The sequence below is a fragment of the Drosophila ficusphila genome, unplaced genomic scaffold, assembly GCF_018152265.1.
Source record: "Drosophila ficusphila isolate 14025-0441.05 unplaced genomic scaffold, ASM1815226v1 contig_198, whole genome shotgun sequence".
NCBI lineage: Eukaryota > Metazoa > Arthropoda > Insecta > Diptera > Drosophilidae > Drosophila > Drosophila ficusphila.
In genome coordinates, this window is record NW_025064092.1 from 7,573,291 (window position 1) to 7,593,338 (window position 20,048).

Consider the following 20,048-nt stretch of genomic DNA (forward strand, 5'->3'; position numbering starts at 1 on the left):
TGTTTTCTTATTTCTTTTTTGCCACCCTTATAATGGTATAATTTTATGTATCATTCCAGAAACCTAAAGCGCCCTTGAGGAATCTTCCCATCTGTATTGGCTTATAATATAATAATAACCTTTTTATATTTTTAAAACATCTATGTATGTGCAGACCTATGTGTGAAATACATATATTATTAAACACACGTATGTGGGAATGGGTATAATTTTTAGTTTTTTATGTTAGTTTAACGCAAGTGCCGAACATTTATTTTTTCTTATTTAAATTTTCATATCTCGCTATCGTCAAGAAAGCAATCAAAGAACGCAAACGGAAAATTTAAAATAAGCAATGGAAGTCACCAAATCAAAAAACAATTACGCGGCAAATGACATTATCAAATGTCAAATGTCATGTTTGGTGGGACCCCCTCTTTGTTTTTTTTATTTTCTTGAACGTCCTCCCCGTTTTTGCATCTCGCGTATCTCAAACCGAAATACTCGTACTGAAATGTAAAGCAGCTAAGAGGAGAGCGCATCAAATTTGTTCAAGGCAATTTTTCAATTCATTGAAGTGGAAGTCATAGGAAGCCCCGGACTCGGAAGACTCCGGACTTTGGATACTAAGCGCCACTTGACTTGTGACCCCTCGCTGACCTCCCCTGTAAATGGAAATCCTCTGGGGGGGCGGAGTATCTGAAATCAAAATCAGAATTTCTGATTCTTTTATACACGCGTATTACACCCCTCCGATTAAAATGGGGCCGGGGTTGGAGCTTACTTTGTTCGCTGGGGTTTCCTTTATACTCTTGAAATTGGCTTTAAGCCCGTTGCTTGTAAATAAATCTGTGACGCTTTTGTATTGCTTTTTGATTTTTTGTTTGCTTTATTGGATGCCAAGAAAAAGAAAAAGAGCTGAAGAAGGAACACTTGTAAAATGTATTCAATTTAGAAGTTGTTTTCTTATAACTAAACAATTAATCGATGAAATCTGTATTTTTTTTTAAGTGTAAATATATGTATTAGTTGTGTTTTAGTTACCTAAAAAACCTCCTCACCTGGATCTGCGGTTCCATGAACATCAGCTGACTTATTGGGTCGAATATTGATGACCCCGCATTTATCTCGCGGAGGTTGAAAAATTTCTCGGCAATGACCCTTGGCCATGGCTTCTAATGAAAGTCATCACGCAGGACTCTGGACAAATGACCTGCGGGAGGGCCAGTGGGTGGTTTCGCCTTTCATCAATCGAAATAAACGCAGAAGAGACCTCTGCTCACTTTCAAAATGCATCGATTACGGGGGGACTTTTATTGATGGTGAGCTCAACACACAGCGAGCACCGGAAAAAGAAAACTATTAGTAGTGAAACCTCGCCTCTCTGCAAAGACAACACAAATATGTCACAACCCCAGATGTAAGTGCAGGGGAAAAAATGAAAAATGATCTCATGGCTAAAATGGCATGATTGGCTGGTCACCAGAGAGGTTAAGGCGGAAAGTCCATTACCTAGGGATGAATATCGACAGGAAAATAATTATAAATTGTATCCAAAAATATCTAGGGTTTATATAATTTAAAATTATATAATAAGTATTTAATTAAAGAATGTTTATTATAAATGACTTTATTATGATTTCTTCATTCAAACACATCTTAATTTATGATCATAAGAATATAAGAATGTATCGCTTTTGCTTGCCATCTCTAATGTAGGTGTGTCGGCATTCATCCAATTGCCATCATTTATCTGTCACATGTCGAATGTGTGTCAACGTCAACGCAGAGTAGCAAAAGTAGTAGCATCAGCCCACTGAACCACCGAAGCACCCACTGACTGAACCACCCCCTCCTGCAGCACCACCAAACACATCATCATCAGCTTGCCACCACCCACTGGGCGGTGTTTGGTGTTCGGATCGCCTTGCCGGTCAGCTGTCATTAATATTTATTATGTCACATGCATGCTCGGTCCCGAAACATCGACTTTGACTCCGACTCCGAATATGAATACGAATACGAATACGAATACGAATACGGATCCGGTTTCCAGGTTCAACTTCGTTCCGGATTCCCATTCCCATTCACAATACGTGCCGGGGCAGCTGGCCAAGAAGTTTTGGTTCAAAGGTTTTAAATATTTTAATAAGCCGCATGAATATATGTCAGGCAATCAGTGACAGGAGAGAAGGCCATAATTAACTGGAACTTCATTTCCTTTCCAAAAATACATTTAACTATAAGTAACCGTACTGAAAATGAAAACTCCAGTCTATATATTTCTGTAGATATTTCAATAATTTCTGTTTGATCTCCTGGCACCTGAAACACATCCCGCCCAAAGTGGCGCAATTGCGTCCAGAGACACAATGGGCTCATTAGCCGTTTAATGGAATATGTAATGGGCACGGGTCGAGTTGATAAAGTGACGAGTGGCCATTTGGCTGGAGTTTTCTGGGTGATTTCTGGGTGAATTCTGGCCCGGTTCGATGGTGGTTGATGGCCAATGGTTAGTTGTCTCCGCTCCGAAAAACTAACAAACTAATCCAATATTTTTATTACGAAATGCCATTAAGAGTCATTGAATATTGTGGCATAATAAATAAATGGCCAGGCTACACCAACCAACACCCACTATGCCAAATGTATTTATATAGAAATATGTGTGTAGCGTATATAAAGTACATGTGGGCCTGAGTATAATCCCAGCTATCAACGGCATCATTATTCAAAGACGGATTTAGTGGGGCGATACATATGGGAATGGATTTGCGGGGCGAAACTCTGACACACATACATCAAAGCGTCTTAAGTCCGGGGAAAAGCAGACGTTTTATTCCTTGGAGTTGACTACTCAAAAAGCGATTTTTCTGCCTGTTCTGAATGTGCCACCGAAGCCATTTTCATTAATAGGAAAATTCTGAAGGCGAAGTGTGGGTGTGGGTGTGTGTGTGCGTGTGTAGGGGCAGTGGGATGGTAAATCCTTTAGCCTTTAGCCACTCGCCAATTCAAAATGGGACAAGTGCTCTGCAATATCTCTCGTTTTTCTTCTCTTTCAAGGCGGCTACTGCCCATTAATAAGCCAGTTCACGCCCAAACACCTGACGCCCGTGGCTCACCTTTGGTGCAAACTCATTGCCCCATCGACCCACCGAACAACCGCCCACCGCCCACCGCCCACTTCTCCTTTTCCTGGTTAGCCATTCAAGGACCAACACGGCCAACGTGCGCTTAATTAGTCCGTTTTGTTTAAAACGATTCTTATGACCATGGAGTTGATGATGATTCTTATGTTCCCCATTTACGTTCGTACATAACGAATGTGCGAATCCAGATATATGCATGAACACAATCTTATATATGTTCGTCCTGTTTTCTTTTTTTTTTATACTCATGAGGGAATTATGATTTTGAGGACTTGAAAAGCTGTATATCCCCTTGCAGTATAAAGATTTAAAACACACCAAGGTCTAAAACTATTCTATAAGATAAAGCATACTTTTCAGGATGAATAGTAAGTAATTTTAAGACAGGTGAAGCTCAAAAGTCAGGATAGAGTTGGGAACTTTATATTATTGTATTGCAGGGTATCTGCAGATCCGCATCATCAGTACTGATAGCCGTACAGGTTTTTTTTTCCCAGTTTCACTTCCTACAGGAGATGCTTGTTTGCCAGCAATTCAATTTGCCGGCTTTCTATACTCCTGTACACCCTCTTCTCGCACTTTTCAGTTTTCCGCCGCGCACTTCTTTCAGCCCGTGATAATCGAAATATTTGGCGGCCTGAATGGGGGCCGTTGTGTATGCATATACATATACATATATATATGCATATATTTTTTCCAACTCGTTCGTCGCACATGTGTAACGCGGCTTTGTTTAACATTAAATGGAGGTTAATACCTGGCAGCACGTCCATTTTTCGCAGAAAGGGTCAAGTGCAGCATTAAACGAGAAGGGTTGTGTCCAACATGTGGGGCTCGCATCTGCAGCATGCATGGGGATACGAATGGGGGAAAATCGGGGGGGGGATTCGGGGAACGGGGGCTAATGTTATTGCCACCACATTTGATTGTTGTCCATTTTACCGGCGCCTGCGGGACTTTCGTACGTCTCTGAACCACCGCGTTTTCGATTGTTGTTGCAAATAGGCGAGTGATTTTACGGTTAATTGATTTTAAAGCGATTTCGCTTAAATGTTATCTCTGCATTGTTTTTATTGCGGCTCCATCACTGGATTCGGAAAGTGGATCAGTTTGGGATTGGTTTTGGGCTTTGGTTGTGGTTTTGGGAGGTTTTTTTTTCGAAAGTCTGATTACATTAACAGGATGATTGTTGTTGGCGGGGTAATTAAAGCACAGGTTTGGGTTGAAATGGGATTTTAAATGATGGATACAGCGGAGTACAGAGTACAGTAAACTTCCTCTCTGTTAAAGTAGAACAAAATGTGTTCCTTTTACATTTGTGTTCCATAACAATTAAGATAGTTAAGGACAGTGTCAGCTGCTTTTTATTTGGCCCCCAACCAATTTCGAAACTGAAATTGTTTTATATCGACAGCGAGTCAATCGGTACAACGTCAATTATGGTATAACTTGGGGAAATATTTGCACATTCCCCCCTTGAAAGCGTAAAAACGTGAAAACGGACCCTGGGATATTAGAAACCATCCACCTAAGTGACTCGCAGAGGTCCTGGCCGAAAGATTGCGCTCGCTTGTTCATTAAAACAATAAAAAGAACACACGCGCATACACCACAGACCAGATACGGATGTGGATAAGGAACCGAAGGCCTAATTATGATTTCTCCAACTGACAGCGGTCAAAACAGCCTTGGGAGGTTATTATCGAGGGGTGGCATGTCCTGTCCGCCCCCCAAACAACCTTCCTTCTGCCTGTCGTCCGAACGTCTATCTGTGCGTAACGCAACGTAATTACACAACATTCTTAGTTGGGCATTTCGCCAGTGGCTATTTGCCCATTGGTTTTACGAGCGTGCTGCACTTTTGCGGCCATCATCAGGATCAGGATCCAGGACATCAGGACATCACGGGCATCATCAGCAACCCCGAAACGAAAAACTATCCCACAATATCCGAACCGAACGGCCAAATAACCGAAGCGGTAACTGTAACTGTTTACTGGAGGCCGTGCCACCTGTCCGCCCGCCGATTGTGTGGGTGTACACTGGAAGAAAACAGTAAATATAATATATTTTCAAGTATTTAATTAATTATGACATATAAAGCAGATATTTTGTAGTGCAAAGATAAGAACACAGCAGGTTTAGTCCCATTTTAAAGTGGCAATTTGATTGGATTTTTGTGTATTACATGTATTTAGTTAATGTTATACTTAACGCTTTAGAAATTTGTAAACTTCCGAATTAATCATCATAAGAAGAAAAGTAGCGTATTTCTTTTCGTGCAATCCATGTCCCAGGAATGTTATTAGCAGCTTGCGTGCAAAAACATTTATGAAATTCCCAACCCCATGGACATCAACATCCTGAATTTACCACTCTCTCTCTCTCTAGTTGTCTTTATTTGACGACGCAGAATGATACGAAAACGTTTCGTCATAAACTTCAATAATCGTAAATATAGATTTCTCCATTTCCCCTATCCTCGTAGGTTGAAATTAATAGTTTTAGGCTTTCGTCCCCAGCAGCATCATCGCATCGCATTTCATTTTCCCGTTGCCTGGTCAGTTATACTGCCACCCCCTCAACCCCTCGACCCCTCGACCCCTGGCACCCACGCCCAATCAGCCCCGCAACCCCCGAGATCCCCTTTATTGAGCGCTTGTGTGTAATGCACATTTATGTCGCCGGACAGTGGCTAACAGTTTTATCGTTTCGTCAATGTCATAAATTCTGATCTAGTAGCCGAAATTGAACTTAATGCGACATAGGCACATCACACGAAGAAGAAAAAGTCGCATCGCAAGATGCTGGTATGCTGGTCGTCTTGCAAGTACAGTTGTGCTCGAAGTAGGGAACGGTGTTCAGTGTAATGGAAAAGTAGGAGCCACAGCAGTAGTATTAAAATGAATCTCCCAACAACATAGGAAGGGTAACTTAATGTTTTCGAACCTTTAAGCAAACCCCATTGGCCAATTAATGACCCTGGACCTTTTGGAAGATCTCCAGCGAGCGATATTCTTCTCAACTTGCAGTCCTTGCCAATAATTACTGATTTGGCGGACCTTCCGAATGATATATGCCCAGACACATCGATAATCGTGGCTGGATAAATTATTATGGCCGGGGACAAACTTCCCCGTTTTCTACTTGGGATTTCAGCTGGTTTCTGGTTCTGATTCAAATCCTGGTTTGGGCTTATTATTTATGTGGCAATTAGCGGTGCATGCTTTTAGGAACTGGCCAAAGGCGAGCGATTTTAATGACCATTTGAAGCGCATTTCGTTGTTGGCACTTTATTTTTATTTATTTACGTACGAATGCGAGCGAATCGAGGGGTGCGAGTGAGTTTGGGGCTGGAGAAGGCGAAGGCCTTATCAAGATGTTCGGTCGCCAGTTCTAATTGATAGGGCGGGCACGCCCACCACCACCCAAGCCGTTCGATATATTCGCGTGTTCATAATTTGAGCAGAAGTGGAGCGGGGCGGGGCGGTTTGAATTCGTCGTTGGGCCCCCCAAAATGCCACGGAAAATCCACAAACACATTGTGTGCTAAATTACTAAATCAAAGGGTGGTTCGACCTGGGATTTTCAACGGGTGCGGGTCAGTTTTACCAGGGATTTGCACAATTTCTTGGTACTTGCCTGTGTTGGCGTGTCGATCGCTCATAATTCGCTTTCGGCCAAAACGACATGCAAGCAAACAAAATCGAAAATTCAGCACGAACATTATCGATAAAATTGCCATTAAAGCACCGCCCGACGAACCTTATCGATAGTTTGCATCGCTCTGCGTCGCAACGAAATAAAACGGAAGTCGATTTGGATGATGAATGAAGCCCGATGAAACGGTGCAGATAACCCGGGCCAACTTTTCCCCAATCCAGCCAATCGACTCGACAAGGGTTAACCAAACCAGGCGAATTTTGGGGAAAGCGAAACTGAAGGCACAAAGCTAACATTGGATATGCTATAAATTAGAGTGATAGATTTAAGTTTAGAGATTAGAATTTATCAAAACTACAGCCTTATTATAAGTGCATAATTTTTCTTAGTAATCTGCCGTTCGGTTGAAGAGAAATTTAAATAAATCTATTGTAGTTTGCTTTGCGATCTACATATCGAATGATTTAATCAATTACCAGGCCAACTTTAATCTTTCACTTTTTAACTTTTGCCCTCTTTTCCGTTTCGATTCACATACACACTCGTATTGCAAATAATACAATTAAATAAGTTTACGTGCTTCACGCAATCTGCATACATAACTTGGTCATAGAAGCCACCGCACCACAGTGGCCCGAAACCACAAGCCCAACCGCCGCCACCCACTCAAGGACGGGGGGCAGCGCCTGAAAGTATGTAAGAATTCATAAAACTCCGAGCCAGCGACTGTAAAGTAATCAAATGAGTTCGACTGGAATGGGGGAGCTAAAGCTCTAAAACCCGGTTCAATCATGCAAAGTGGCGACCAACTAGAAAAACCGGAACGGAACAGCCAAACGGGAAGTTGGGGAAAATCAAGAGGGAAATCATTTTTGGGGGGCGGGGGCGGTGTTAGCGGGAGCATGACGAAAATATTGTCAACAAATGAAGTCATTTGCATGCATGACAATTGTTATTGCATATTTCTTGGCGCACGCGCTAATATCGAAATTGACAAAATGCCCCAAAAACCAAAAGCCCGCCTCATCAATTGAACTACCCCTTTGCCATTTATGCTGGATATTCAGCTCCCTTGTCGACAAAAGAATTTATGCCACATAAAAAACTATAAACGTCTATAAAAAATAAAGAAAAAAAAGAAAAGGAGCTGGCAGCAAGGCAATAAAACTGAATTGGCGACAACTCCGGATATATGAGAATATGCTATCTTTATAAAGAGGGAAATCGTCCAAAGAAGCGAGAGATTTAACAGCGCTTTGCGGCTTGTCTGGATTTTTTGTTCGTCCCTTATTTTTGCGGGGGTGAATCGGAAAGGAATCGGAAAGGGTTTAATATACAGTTCCCTGCTCTAAATTGATCTCATACTTACGATGAAGTCATCTTTTTTGGGGCTTGAATATGGAAATGGGAATGTGTTTAGGGAGTGCGGTAAGAATTGCAACTGTGCACATACCGTAATATATATTATAATATTATCTCTGCTTCAATATTCGGCTTCAACTCAAAGTGAAAAAATGCAAACAAAAAAAGTAAAAAGGGAGCTCGTTTTAGGGGTATAATAAAACAACACCAAACACGCCCAAAAGGTGCAGTCGATGTCAGTTGGCTTTTGGCTTTGACATTTGATGAATTACACGCATATAGCAGCGACAACAACAACTAGAATCAACTACACATCTAATTAGACTGGGGACACAATTTTATTGCACACTCACTTTGAGTTCGAAGGTCGGTGGTTGGTGGTCGGTGGTTGTGGAAGTTGGCGGTGCGGGGATTGTGTGTGCTTTACGAGGTGTGTCCCGGCTATTTTTCACACCACTTGCCGTGGCCGTTGTTCCCGCTTCTAATTAATTAATTAGCTTGATGACAAAACAAACGCGCTGCTGATGAGCTCGAAAAAATAAACGTAATGAAATTGGAAAACGTAAACTTCAATGCACGACTAGCTTGCCACTGATACACAAGAATTGTGTTGAACAAAATCAATATTCAAGAATTGAATTTAAAATTCAATTCTTTTCTTCCATAACATTTTAAATATGTAAAATAGGAAAATCAACTACCCACCCTCCGTCCCATTTTTTGTCTCCCACTCGCCGAAGAAGAAAGAAGGAGCACACTCAAGGCCGTTTATCATTTGCGGCTCATAACTTTGTGCAATATGCAGAAGTCGGCGAATAAACCCTCCCCTTTCTTTTCGCCCCCGCCGTGAGGGCGGCATGTGAAAATGAAAGCTGTCAATGAGTTATGTTTGGCGCTATCATAAAATTTGACAGCCCTCCCCCCAATTTCGCCCACCCATTGTCAGCCTCATCGAATTGGTCGCTTGAGTATGCAAATATATTTTCGGAAACGGCGGAAACGAAAGCTCACATTTAAGAAAGTCGATGAAAAGGATTGCTTCTCTAACTCCCTTTCTTTCTAACTATGTCTGAATGTATCGCTTACACTTAACGGAAATTATATGTGGTTACTAAACAGCACAAAAATATTATGATTTAAAATCTTGCTGCGCAGGATCACGATTCACTAATATTAATAATATCACTTGCTTACTAGAATCATTGAAAGTATGGCAACAAGTTCTTTAACCATTTATTTTGTCTAACCGAAAAGTGTAAGACAATAAAATCCAATGCAAGTCTCTGTGTTTACAACTCTGTCAATTGTGTGTGTGTTTTGCATGTGCAATATTCAACAATTTTCGCACTTATTTTTGAGTATTATCGAAAAAGTTTTCCCATCATCGAAGCGTAAAAGGCAATTGGCTAAACCAAGCACGTCCTAGTAGTCACCCTTTTCCCCAGCTTTTCCAAACGTTTTACGTGTCCGATTGTGAATGGGAATATTCATTATGATTACGCTGTGCCAGAAACTCTCTCTTCATATCTCTATGCAAAAGTTTATTGCCAAATTTCGGCTATTTTGTAAAGCATATCGCAAGCGCTAAAACGTGCTGGCACAAAAAGTAGTTTTGTGTTGATATGCGGTATTTTATTTTAAAGTTTTATGGCCAGTATAATTTTATTATTTTTTAAACGAGTAATTTTCTCCAAAAAGTGACAATAAATAATTAGCTACACAATAAAATTGGTTATAAAATCACTTATTTGCATTTGATTCTCTGAATACGTTGTCTCTTAATATGTTTACTTATTTTATGAATTATTCCATCGATACTTAAAAGCTGAAACGGAGTTATTCAAATTGGGCCCGGAGATTTTTGGATTTGAATAATCAGTCCTGGATCCCACCCTTCCAATTACTAGACCTCCGCCCACCTGCTACCAACCCAATCACTCAGCCAACTGTTCATTTTACAGCTTCCCCTTTTCTTTCCTGCCCGGGAGTCGGTTTAACGCTTAAATTAGCCCAAAAAACACTAAGGATCAGAAGATATCCCAACCCACCACCGAACTACCTATAAAAATATTTCAACCATTTTTCCCGGCGTTCTTGACAGCCGCAAACTGTGGATAAAAATGCTTGAAAAATTACCAGAAAAAAATATTCATTTCGCTTTTTCTTTTTTTTTTTTAACTCCGCTTTTCTGATAATTTTTTTGCCGCTGCTTCTTCGTTTGTTAATTTATAAAAAACGCTTAGGGCTTTCGCTTGGGAGGGGGAGTTGGTTCGGGCTGTAGAGTGCAAGGTGAGGCCAAGTGTCGTCTGGTGGGTGGGGAAAAGTGTGTAGTGGGGGGAGAAGGTGCGAGACACGTCTCTCGGTGGTGGAACGAGGAAACTTCAAACGAGATAAATACAATTTCCATTAGGCCTCGCGAAAAGTCCCCTCGAACCACATTCATACTTCTCCTTATCCATTTAGACACACAGTGAAAAATTCCAAAAATGCAAACAAAAAGCATACTTTTACTTAAAAACCAAATTTCAAAGAATTGTTTAGCTTATTTCTTTTGTTCAATTGAATTTATATGATACACAAATGCTTTCATAAAAAATCTATAAAATAATCAACTGTATTATTAATTTTTCAACTTTTTCTTAGTTCAGATCAGCGCATAGCTTTTGGCTAAATATATATATATATTTATATTTGAGAGACATAAGTTCGTCTCGCAGTGCATTCATACAGAAACTTAACGTTTTCAGTTATTTGCGTCCCACCTCCGTTTGAGGTTTTTCCCTATTGATTTTAAGGCTTTTTCACAGTTTTTTCTACACATTTTCCCCCAATTTTTATTTTCATGCATACCCCGTAGCCACAACCACCGATTTTTGGACCTTCTTCGGTCTGTTTTACGTTAATTTTTTAATTGTAAATATTGCCTTGGGTCGAATTTTTCATCTGGACCCGCAGTTGTCCCTTTTTTTTTTTTCCTCCCACCCCCAAAAAGAAACTTCTCTTCAATCTGCCTCAAGGTTCATAATTTTTCACCCCCTCGACCCACGATGTTTACATAATTTGTTCGTTACAACGCGCACACGAAACCCACTTTTTGGGCTACTTTTGTCCGAATTTTTTAATAGATTTCTGCGGTAGGAAATGTGCGCAGTTGTTATTAGGAAGTAGTAGGCGTGGCATGTTCAATTATTTGCTATGGGGAAAAACACTAGGACTCTGTATGGCCATCGTCAGATTTTTCTCGATTATTTTTATGTTGATTGCCGTTTTTATTGCCCGCCAGCTAATTGCAAACTATTGGCTCGTACACACACTGCCCTTATGATACCAATAAAGTAGGGTTATGGAGCCCCTATCTTTGGGGTTTGGGGTATTAGAAATTATGACAGGGCAGGCAGTTTGCGACTTCCCCCCAAATCCTGAAATTTATATAGAGACCAAAGATGGAAGTTTGCTTCTATGCAAGTGTATTTTTGTTAGATAGTGTCTCCACAAATAGATGGCCATAAAGTAGACAATAATAGTGCCGGACACAAAGAGCAGGGACAAGATCCAATATAGTGCTTAGTAGATTGTGGTGGTGCACAGCTCGGTAGTTTGACTTCCTTACATTCCCGAATTCAAAGAATTGGTTTAGTGATGACTTTTGCTTCACCTTTAAATTCCTGCAACATATAAACATTTTTACAGATGAATAATTTTAAAAAAGTGCAGTAATACTCACAATTTTTATCGATATTTTATGGATTTGTTTGCGATTTTGGCTTCTTTAGCGTACGAATAATTTTGAAAAGCTTTGTTTTCCAGTTTTTTTATGTTTGACCGGCTTGTGCGGAATTTACTTAACGTTGTGAACATCCATTTAGTATTTTTCGTAGTGACCAATATAGAAACAATGGCAAGCAACAGTTTAACTATATTTTTGACAGCAGTATTTCCTATTTAGTTAGATGATGACAATCATTAGGCTCTAATGTTTTGAACATCCGTGTAGGCATTTCTTGTGGTGGCTTGACTGTGTATGCGTTTGCTATTTAAATACCGTGCCTTAAATTAAAAAAAAGTATACAGTTTGACGATATTACTTACATCAGTTTGCGTTAATTGTTTAGATGATGACGAGGCTGTTTGACATAACCTTAGCAACAGATTGACGACGGTTAAGTTTTACGATTGATACGTTTTGATCCCACTTACAAAATTCACTTTATGCTTAAAACTAAATTCAAACTTATCACAAAAATGTTGACCGAAAATTTAGATTTTTTTTGTTTGTTTTTGATATTAGCTCCGAAAGGTGTATTAGCTCCGAAAGGTTTTTGTGTACTGAACTTTGAATGAGCTGTTCGCCTTAGGTAGAGCTCGAATTGAAAAGCATGGAGAGTTTGATCGAGAAGTTCAATAGAAAATACAAATATTCCTAATAATTGTCAGGTATTGATATCTGCTTGGTCCATTGTTGTTCAGCCCCTTTTATTTGTAGCACCGATAGGCGTGGCAGGACACATATGTGAAGGTCACGAACCGAAAGTGGAAGGAGCGCAAGACGCCAAAGGCCAAAAACGAAGAAAGCAAGGAGAGAAAGTTGCTTTTGGGCTAATGAAAAAGAAATAAAAGTGTCGAGTGCATTATTGCCGAACACATACCCACATACAGTCACAAATACGAACAGAAGCTCACGAACACACATATGCTTACACCCACGCAATCGCAAACGGAGACACAAACACAGACACAAACACAAGCACATATCATTTTCCGTGGTAATTGTTGAAACATTTTTAGTACTAGTCTGCGTGCTACGTGTCTCTGTCCTTTCTGCCACTCCACCCCCCCATTTTCCCCACCCCACCCACCTCCCACTCCCACTCCCCCTTCCCGTTTTCCACACCACCCTCCTCATTTCGACCGCCGGCTATTATTTTGCACTTACTATAACATGCACATAAATATTTTTTCCTCAGCCCCCCATTTTTCCACACATACGTGTGTATCTCTATGTGTGTGTGTGTGTGCGGCTATTTTATTGATACTAACACCGAAGACCCACACATCCCCATAAAAGGACATTTGAGTGCGGACTTTTCCTTTGGCCCGGCTCGTTTTTATTGTCGCCTTGGCGAATCTCTGTCAAAAAGCAATAATCATCAATTCTGATTCTTTTTTGCTTTTCGCCAAGGACATTGTCGTCCGTTGGTGGCTCGATTTGATATCAAATTGATTATTATTTATGTCGAACGCGGATCGAATTGCCTCTGCCTTCTTTTTCTTGGCTAATTGTCGGTAGGTTGTAACTAGAAATTGGACATATTTTATTACACATATGCGGCCTTATTAAGTATATCCACAATGTAATAATATTTATAGTTACAAAACTATTCTTTCGAAATTCAAAGAACTTAGTTTTTCGTTTGTTTTTTCCCATTTTGTGGCATCAGGAAGCCTTTGCAGTAAACTTTTCATTTCATTACGAACTCGAACGCACGCTGGATGTATATTTCTTAATTACAACATATTTTTTCAAAATTTTCACAACTCAAGCTCGAAAGTGAATATGGCATTATTTGATATTTTGGTCGGTTTCTCTCGCCAGTTTCGCTTCTCGAGTTTCCTTGATGGCAATTTCGGTAAGTTAAGCTCTAGTTCGTGACGAGATGTAACCAGTTTTGGTTTGGCTTTGGTTGGCTTCTCTAAATTACTTAATTTTTATTTCCCGTAGGCGCTCCTTAATCAGCAACTATTAATGCTGCACTTTGCTTATTTACGAGCTCTAAATGACTTCCATTGAGTGTCGTCCGCCTTTTACGTGGGCAGTTACTCTTCCACGTTCCTGCCTTTTCGTACTCTTTGTCCTCCCCTCGCTCGCTCCACCATCTGCATCTTTTGCTTTTGGGTTATTTATTGGGCTTCTGAAGGCCCTCGATGAGTCAGTCAATGGGGAATGGTCAAGAAGGGGGATCTGCATGTGGGTAAATAAATGAAAATCAAGTGTCAAATTTTGTTGAGCCTACTTAAAGTACAAGTATATCTAGTTATCAATGTTTGATGGTAGAAGCAGGTGCACTGATATTACCCCAAACCAATTGTACTCTCAATCGGCCTTCGTCTATTTTGCCCACAGTTTGTCACACTTAATTAAAGAAAATTTTAAGCACTTTAGATGTCAATTTGTGCCCACTTTTCACAGTGCCCAATTCGACGACATTTGCCAGTTTGGAAAGCCCCCTCCGCTCGTTTTTCCCCCCATTTTTCCAGCCATTTTCAATTGCGTCAAAAGGGGCAGAAATAAAAGTATACGAAAAAAAGGAGAAGAAACGGTTTAATTAAGTTGAAACCCTTTCGTGCGTGCCGGGGCCAGTTGCCTGATGCCAGTTGCCTGATGGCCTGATGGTCTGATGGTCTGATGGCAGTGCCATCCGAGAATATGAGAATCCCGGAACCCACTTTTCAGACCCCCGAGATTCCGATCCAAGTGGCTCAAGTGGCCAAGTGGCGAAGTCAGCAAGAGTCGAGTCGCTCTTTCTCTTTTTCGGTCGAACTTGGGGCGTGTTAATTTCCAAGGTGTTTGCTATTCCAAGCTGTTTCCGTTCTAATATAAAAAATCAGCGTAATTAAAAATCAAATGATTTTTTTCCTCGACTCGGTCCTCAACTCGAAAGTTTCTTTACCCGTCCGACGACAGCGAAATATCTTCATTAATTTTGCTCTTTTGCTGTAAGGACAGCAGCGGGAAATCCTTTGCCGCTGCCGCCGCCGCCGCCTCTATCCTATCCTTTCCAATTCATTCAATGCTGCACAATTTTTAACTCATTAATTGGTGTGGGCAACCCTTTTTCCCTTTTGGTTTCACCCTAGCGTCGTGAAAAATCTGAACGAAAATGTCCTGAAAACGGAGGCAAGTGATTTATTTGTTTAATCCCTTTCATTTTCGACCGATTTCTTTTCACTTATTTTTTTCTTTGGCCCGGCCACTTGAAATGTTGCTGATTAGAGAAAAGAGCAGAAGACAGGGGCGGGCAGTGCTGAAAAAGGCAAATAAATTGGAAGAGGGTTAGGTCTCAATCTAGAAATTAGACGAGCTTCGTTTCTTAGCGTTTATTAACAGTTGGCAGCAATATTTCTTAAGAAGTATTAATTAAGTAGGGAATCAATATGCCCACTTAATTCCCTACCAACATTCGCAATACCCTTACTCGAACTCTGCTCGCTTAATTGATTCGTTATCGATTCGCTCATGTCCCATCAATATGGCTAAAAGTGAAAAGGAGGAGAATCCAAAGAGAAGAAGTCGAAGGAGAAGGGGGATCGACAGACGTTGAGCGACCAATGCGACTGGCAACTTGTTTAGCTGATTTTAATCCGCATTCGATACGGTAACAATTTTTACTTCATCACTCTGCCGGCAACCGAATGGCCATCTCTTCATCGGCCACATCTGAATCTGAATCCGAATCTGAATCTGAAGCTGAAGCTGAATCTGAATCTGGTGGCTTCCACCACACCAATCAAGGAACCTCGAGGGGCAGGAGACGAGCTTTTGACATTCGCATAACTTCCGATTTAATCCCAGCGCGTGAACGTCGTTGTCGTCGTCCTCGTCGTCGTCGATCCCCATGTTCCAATTCCATGAGCGGCGGTTCCAGCTTCACAACTACACTTCGATAATTGCTATCCACTTTTGGGATATTATCAAAGACGAACCTTAAGGTTTAAATCAATATGATTTGGTGATTCAACAAGCAGATGCTAAAATCTATATTAAATAAATGTTATTTTAAGGATCATTTATTTGATTAACTTGTTTTTCGCAGTGATCTACCAGTTCTCGGTTCGCAGTGCCACATTCTCCATCGGCTGAGTTATGCGCTTCTGTGCGTTGTCGTATTTTGTAAGCTTTTACGCGCCGGCTACCAAGAGCATCAAACCCAACTAAACCGAACCAATCCGATCCCATAGTGTAGTCTTCCTCCTTTTTTTTTTTTCTCATTTCGTCCCAATCCCCCGATCCGATCCAATACGATACGATACGATACGATCCTCGATTTCCGAGGCGCAGCAGCGTCGTTGAAGCGATAAAAGATCAATTTAGTTGCGCCACAGTCGCCGCTGATTTAAATCCGATCATTGCGCGACGATTTGATGCGAACTGAAACATGCACAAGGAATTTGCAATTATCGAACTTCAAAGGCCCTCCATCCACGGCAGCTCTCTTGTTTTTCTCGTTTTTGTGCTGGTCATCTTACAAATTTGATCCCGGCTTGGGAATCACTGGGCTGATTATTAGGTGTGAGGATATTTAATAGCGAAGACACCAGTTGGGATTCCCATGCAATTGATAGATTCTTCTGGTCATTAAGTAGTTATATGAATAGCCATATGAGCTATCCTGTACTTTTTTTTTTTTTGCTGTTGGTTAAATAACTTTTAATTGAGAATGGGACAAAATACTGGTTTCGGTTTGGGTTAAGCTAGCAGCTCGAGAAATCAAATAGCAAAGAACTACAAATTACATGCCAAAATGCACTTCAATACAAAGCACTTGGGTAAACACCAGCAGACAGGCGGGATGGCGAACTCAGGATGTTGGTTGTTGGGAAAGGGGGTGAAGAACACACACCTGTGGGCCGCTGCGAATTTTCCTGTTTTCCCTTGATTTCCCTTCCCTTCCCTCCCCTTTCCCTCGCTTTTTCTGCCACTGTTCTTTCCCATTGACGATGTAAACCTTAAGGTATTTTGCGATAATTGCACTTTGCTGTTGTTGCTCCCGCTGTCGTTGTTTTTGCTCCTTTTCGTCCTTGCCGAAAAGAGTTTGCCTTGCTACCCTTTGCAAAAATACTTCCCACTTACCGACCCCCCACCCCCACCCACAAAAACTTCGCCCAACCACTTTTCGTAAGTCTGCGCTCAAGATAAACAAAAGACAACTGTTCCACGTGTTTCTATGTGTGTGTGTGTGTGTGTGTGTGTGAGTTGTCTGGCACATGTCTTCGCTTTCCACCCACAACACCGAGTTTCCCGACTACTTTTCAGCTATTAATAAAGTGAAACTTCGAGCCTTGGGTTTCCATATCAACTTGTTTGCCGTAGCCGGTGACGACTGTACTTACTACTTAATTAATTCAAATCTAGCTAATTGCATTTTATTTGCCTTCGCTGTGCAGATCTCAAGTTTTTAATTGCGAATCTCATTTTTCATGCAGAACATCCACACCTCCACATACTGACTTTCAGCTTGAGGTCCAATATTGCCATGTCTTTACCTTTGTTTTCAAGACACAATGGTGGCTTATGGGTACTACTTTCCTAGACAGCTAGTACCTTGTACTACTTACTTAAAGCATATTCTATATTATCTGATTATACCCTTCGTAATGCAGAGGGATTCGTTGGCATTGTCAATCGCATCGTTTTGAGATTGGACTACGTAATCGAGCGGAATGCGAAAGAATTTACTACTTACTGCTACACGGTGATTTTACTAACTTGTATTGCCTTGTCGTTGGGCGGACTCTTTTTAACTTTGATTATGTGTTTGCAAAAGTTTCCGCTTTTGGTGAGTTCAAAAAAAGACGACTCTTTGGCTATCAATTTTTTTTTTTTTTTTTTTTGATCGAAAGCCTTTTCTTCCAATAAAACTGCAGATCACCATATGCACCTGCTACCCGATCTCATTGGGCACGCTAATAAGCCGCCTCGCAAACCCAAGAAGCGCAGATGGGGATCAGGAGGGGAATGAGGATAATGATAATGAGGATGAGGGTGAAGAGGTGGATCCCGATATTTCTGTACCAGATCACTCCACCAATGCTTCTGTGCCAGAGGACATGACCGGTACTTTAAGGCCAGAAGAAATCCCAAATTCTTCGGTGTCGGAGAACATTGACGAAACCTCATACCTGCTTGCTGCAAAGAAACCATATAGTCTGCATTCTGGGCTCTTTTTATCCACGAAAGATGAAGCTGGTTCGCGGATTGTGGGAAATGGACGAGATAATGCTGCCCTACGCGGAAGACCCTCGCCAATACCAACTCTATAAAAAATAGGGATGCAAAATACAAAAAAAAATAATAATAAAAACTAAATGAGATGCGGAAACAGATATTGAACTATCCTAGATCACCAGAAAAATAACTTCCTCTATTGTTTTGTATTGTATTGTATGAGGATCCCAACAATTCCTTTTATTGACACTGGTTAAGCTTGAATGGAGTGGAGCCTAAAGCCGAATACCAATCCCAAAACCCAAAACCCAATCCAGGGACACGTTCCTGCCACCATCATGTTCAATGGCCGCTCAATAGACTCTCTCGGTATCTGCTGATGTAATTTGCTGGCTCTGCCAGCTGTCGCTGCGGTTGGCCGCCTAATGGCCGTCAAAGGAGGCGGAAAGGGGCCACAGGACCCCACTCCCCCTCCCCCCCTCATCCTCCTGCCTTTTGTGACCCCATGGCCACATTCATATGGTGCAGACGCCACGCTATAGAGAGAGATACATCCCCATGGCCTGGGTGACTTTGGATTTCATTAAACGCAAATTTATGCCTTTACTTGAATGTCAAATATTGCGAATGTCAAACGATGAGGCGGCGAGTGGAGAGGCATTGGATGTGGGCTAAGACACTGGGAGAAAAACCATTCAAATAAAAGGAAATAAAAAATTGTCATGAAATGTTCCATAATCTAATCGAGTAATTAACTAACAAATTGTTTTTAAGAATGGAGTTGGAAGTTTTGAAAGAGTTTTCCTAGGATAACTCTTGTTTTAAAGTAGCTATTTTTCTCTAAGTGCAGGACATAGTATAGCACAGAGTCCCGTTAGACAATAGTGTCCCTTCTTGTGGGTAAAGAAGGTGGCCCATCGACGAACCCTGTCTCTGTTGGTTTTTATGCGTTGTTCGTTTTGTAATTAAGCGACGCACTTGGTTGGATTTGGGTTGGGAATGGGAATAGGAATAGGATTTGTAGTTGGAATGGCCAACGGGAGGCGGATGCGAGATGGGCTTTAAATGGAACGGGTCGTCGTCGTGGTCGTATGTACATATAGATATTTAAGTTTCGGTCTGGCAACTGATGGACTCGCATGAATATATTTGCTCTGCTGGTCATCCGGTGACCTTTTTGTCGATGCATCGACTCAAGGCATCCAACATCTAGCCAGCCACCTCTGCCATCTGCCATCTGGCATCTACCATCTACCATCTACTATCTAGTTTGCGGTCAAAGTTGGCGTTTGACATTTATGCCGGATGTCAAGCCGTCCAAAGGAGCAGAAATTCCAAGCCTTCTTGGACCATTGTCATCATCAGTGGTGTCCATTTTGTGCTTGTTATTGTCACTTGCCATGGCCTTAACTCTTCTTTGTCCACTTTTTTGTCTCCGGTTTACCCCGAACAAACTATAGCTATCAATACCGAAGGGGGCTTTCTTCGGTTTGGGGGGAAGCGAGTGGAGTGTTAACCTTTTCCTGGTCCAAGTTATTGTTTGTCTCGTTATAGTTTCTATTCAATCGGGTCGAATAGGGTCGGGTCACTTAGTTGTTGGCTGGCAAATGCACCCCGGAGGGCTTTTTTCATTTTCATTTCCATAGCCATTGCCATTGCCGTTGCCATTTCCATTCGTATTTCGGCTATTTGTGTATTTGACATTTGGCTCAAGTGTTGCTGACTTTTCGGTTAGTTCCTTCTTTTTTACCCATGCCACTTCTTGGCCTTCTGTGGGTTTTGTTTGCCTGTTTTCGTTGTGCTCTTAATTAAACTTTGGTCAACTGTTTAATGCTCAATGGATCGGTCGGCCTTGGGTCATAATGAGAGTTTGATATTGGTTGGGCATTTGGCTCCAAAGGGAATAGTTTCGTTTATAGACACACCCCCACACCCAAAATACATGCATATAT

At 41.3% G+C, this 20,048-nt stretch overlaps 2 protein-coding genes and 1 long non-coding RNA gene across 3 annotated transcripts in view; 2 read left to right on the forward strand and 1 right to left on the reverse strand.

Moving 5' to 3' along the window:
* Positions 1-188, forward strand: part of LOC108095261 — an 83,437-nt gene extending 83,249 nt beyond the window's left edge. Inside the window, exon 10 of the mRNA XM_017196286.1 lies at positions 60-188. The gene's annotated coding sequence lies outside the window, so the exon portion shown is untranslated. The remainder of the gene's footprint in view (positions 1-59) is intronic.
* Positions 189-11,603: 11,415 nt separating this feature from the next.
* Positions 11,604-12,458, reverse strand: LOC108095287. Its single transcript, XR_001771638.1, has 3 exons — positions 12,243-12,458; positions 11,878-12,183; positions 11,604-11,818 (listed from the first exon to the last, which is right to left on the reverse strand). It is a non-coding gene; the product is annotated as an uncharacterized LOC108095287 (long non-coding RNA).
* A 1,175-nt stretch (positions 12,459-13,633) lies between these two features.
* On the forward strand, positions 13,634-18,286 carry LOC108095280. Its single transcript, XM_017196323.1, has 3 exons — positions 13,634-13,780; positions 17,532-17,707; positions 17,796-18,286. Exons 1-3 carry the CDS (start codon positions 13,708-13,710, stop codon positions 18,189-18,191), a joined length of 645 nt encoding a protein of 214 aa, XP_017051812.1. The 5' UTR covers positions 13,634-13,707; the 3' UTR covers positions 18,192-18,286.
* The last annotated feature ends 1,762 nt before the right edge of the window (positions 18,287-20,048 follow it).

Excerpts from the sequence above, each read along its gene's own strand:
- LOC108095280 (XM_017196323.1), top strand. The coding sequence starts at position 13,708 with ATGGCATTATTTGATATTTTGGTCGGTTTCTCTCGCCAGTTTCGCTTC. Across the intron at positions 13,781-17,531 it reads TTTCCTTGATGGCAATTTCG|AGGGATTCGTTGGCATTGTC; the intron begins GTAAGTTAAGCT and ends TTCGTAATGCAG. Across the intron at positions 17,708-17,795 it reads TGCAAAAGTTTCCGCTTTTG|ATCACCATATGCACCTGCTA; the intron begins GTGAGTTCAAAA and ends ATAAAACTGCAG.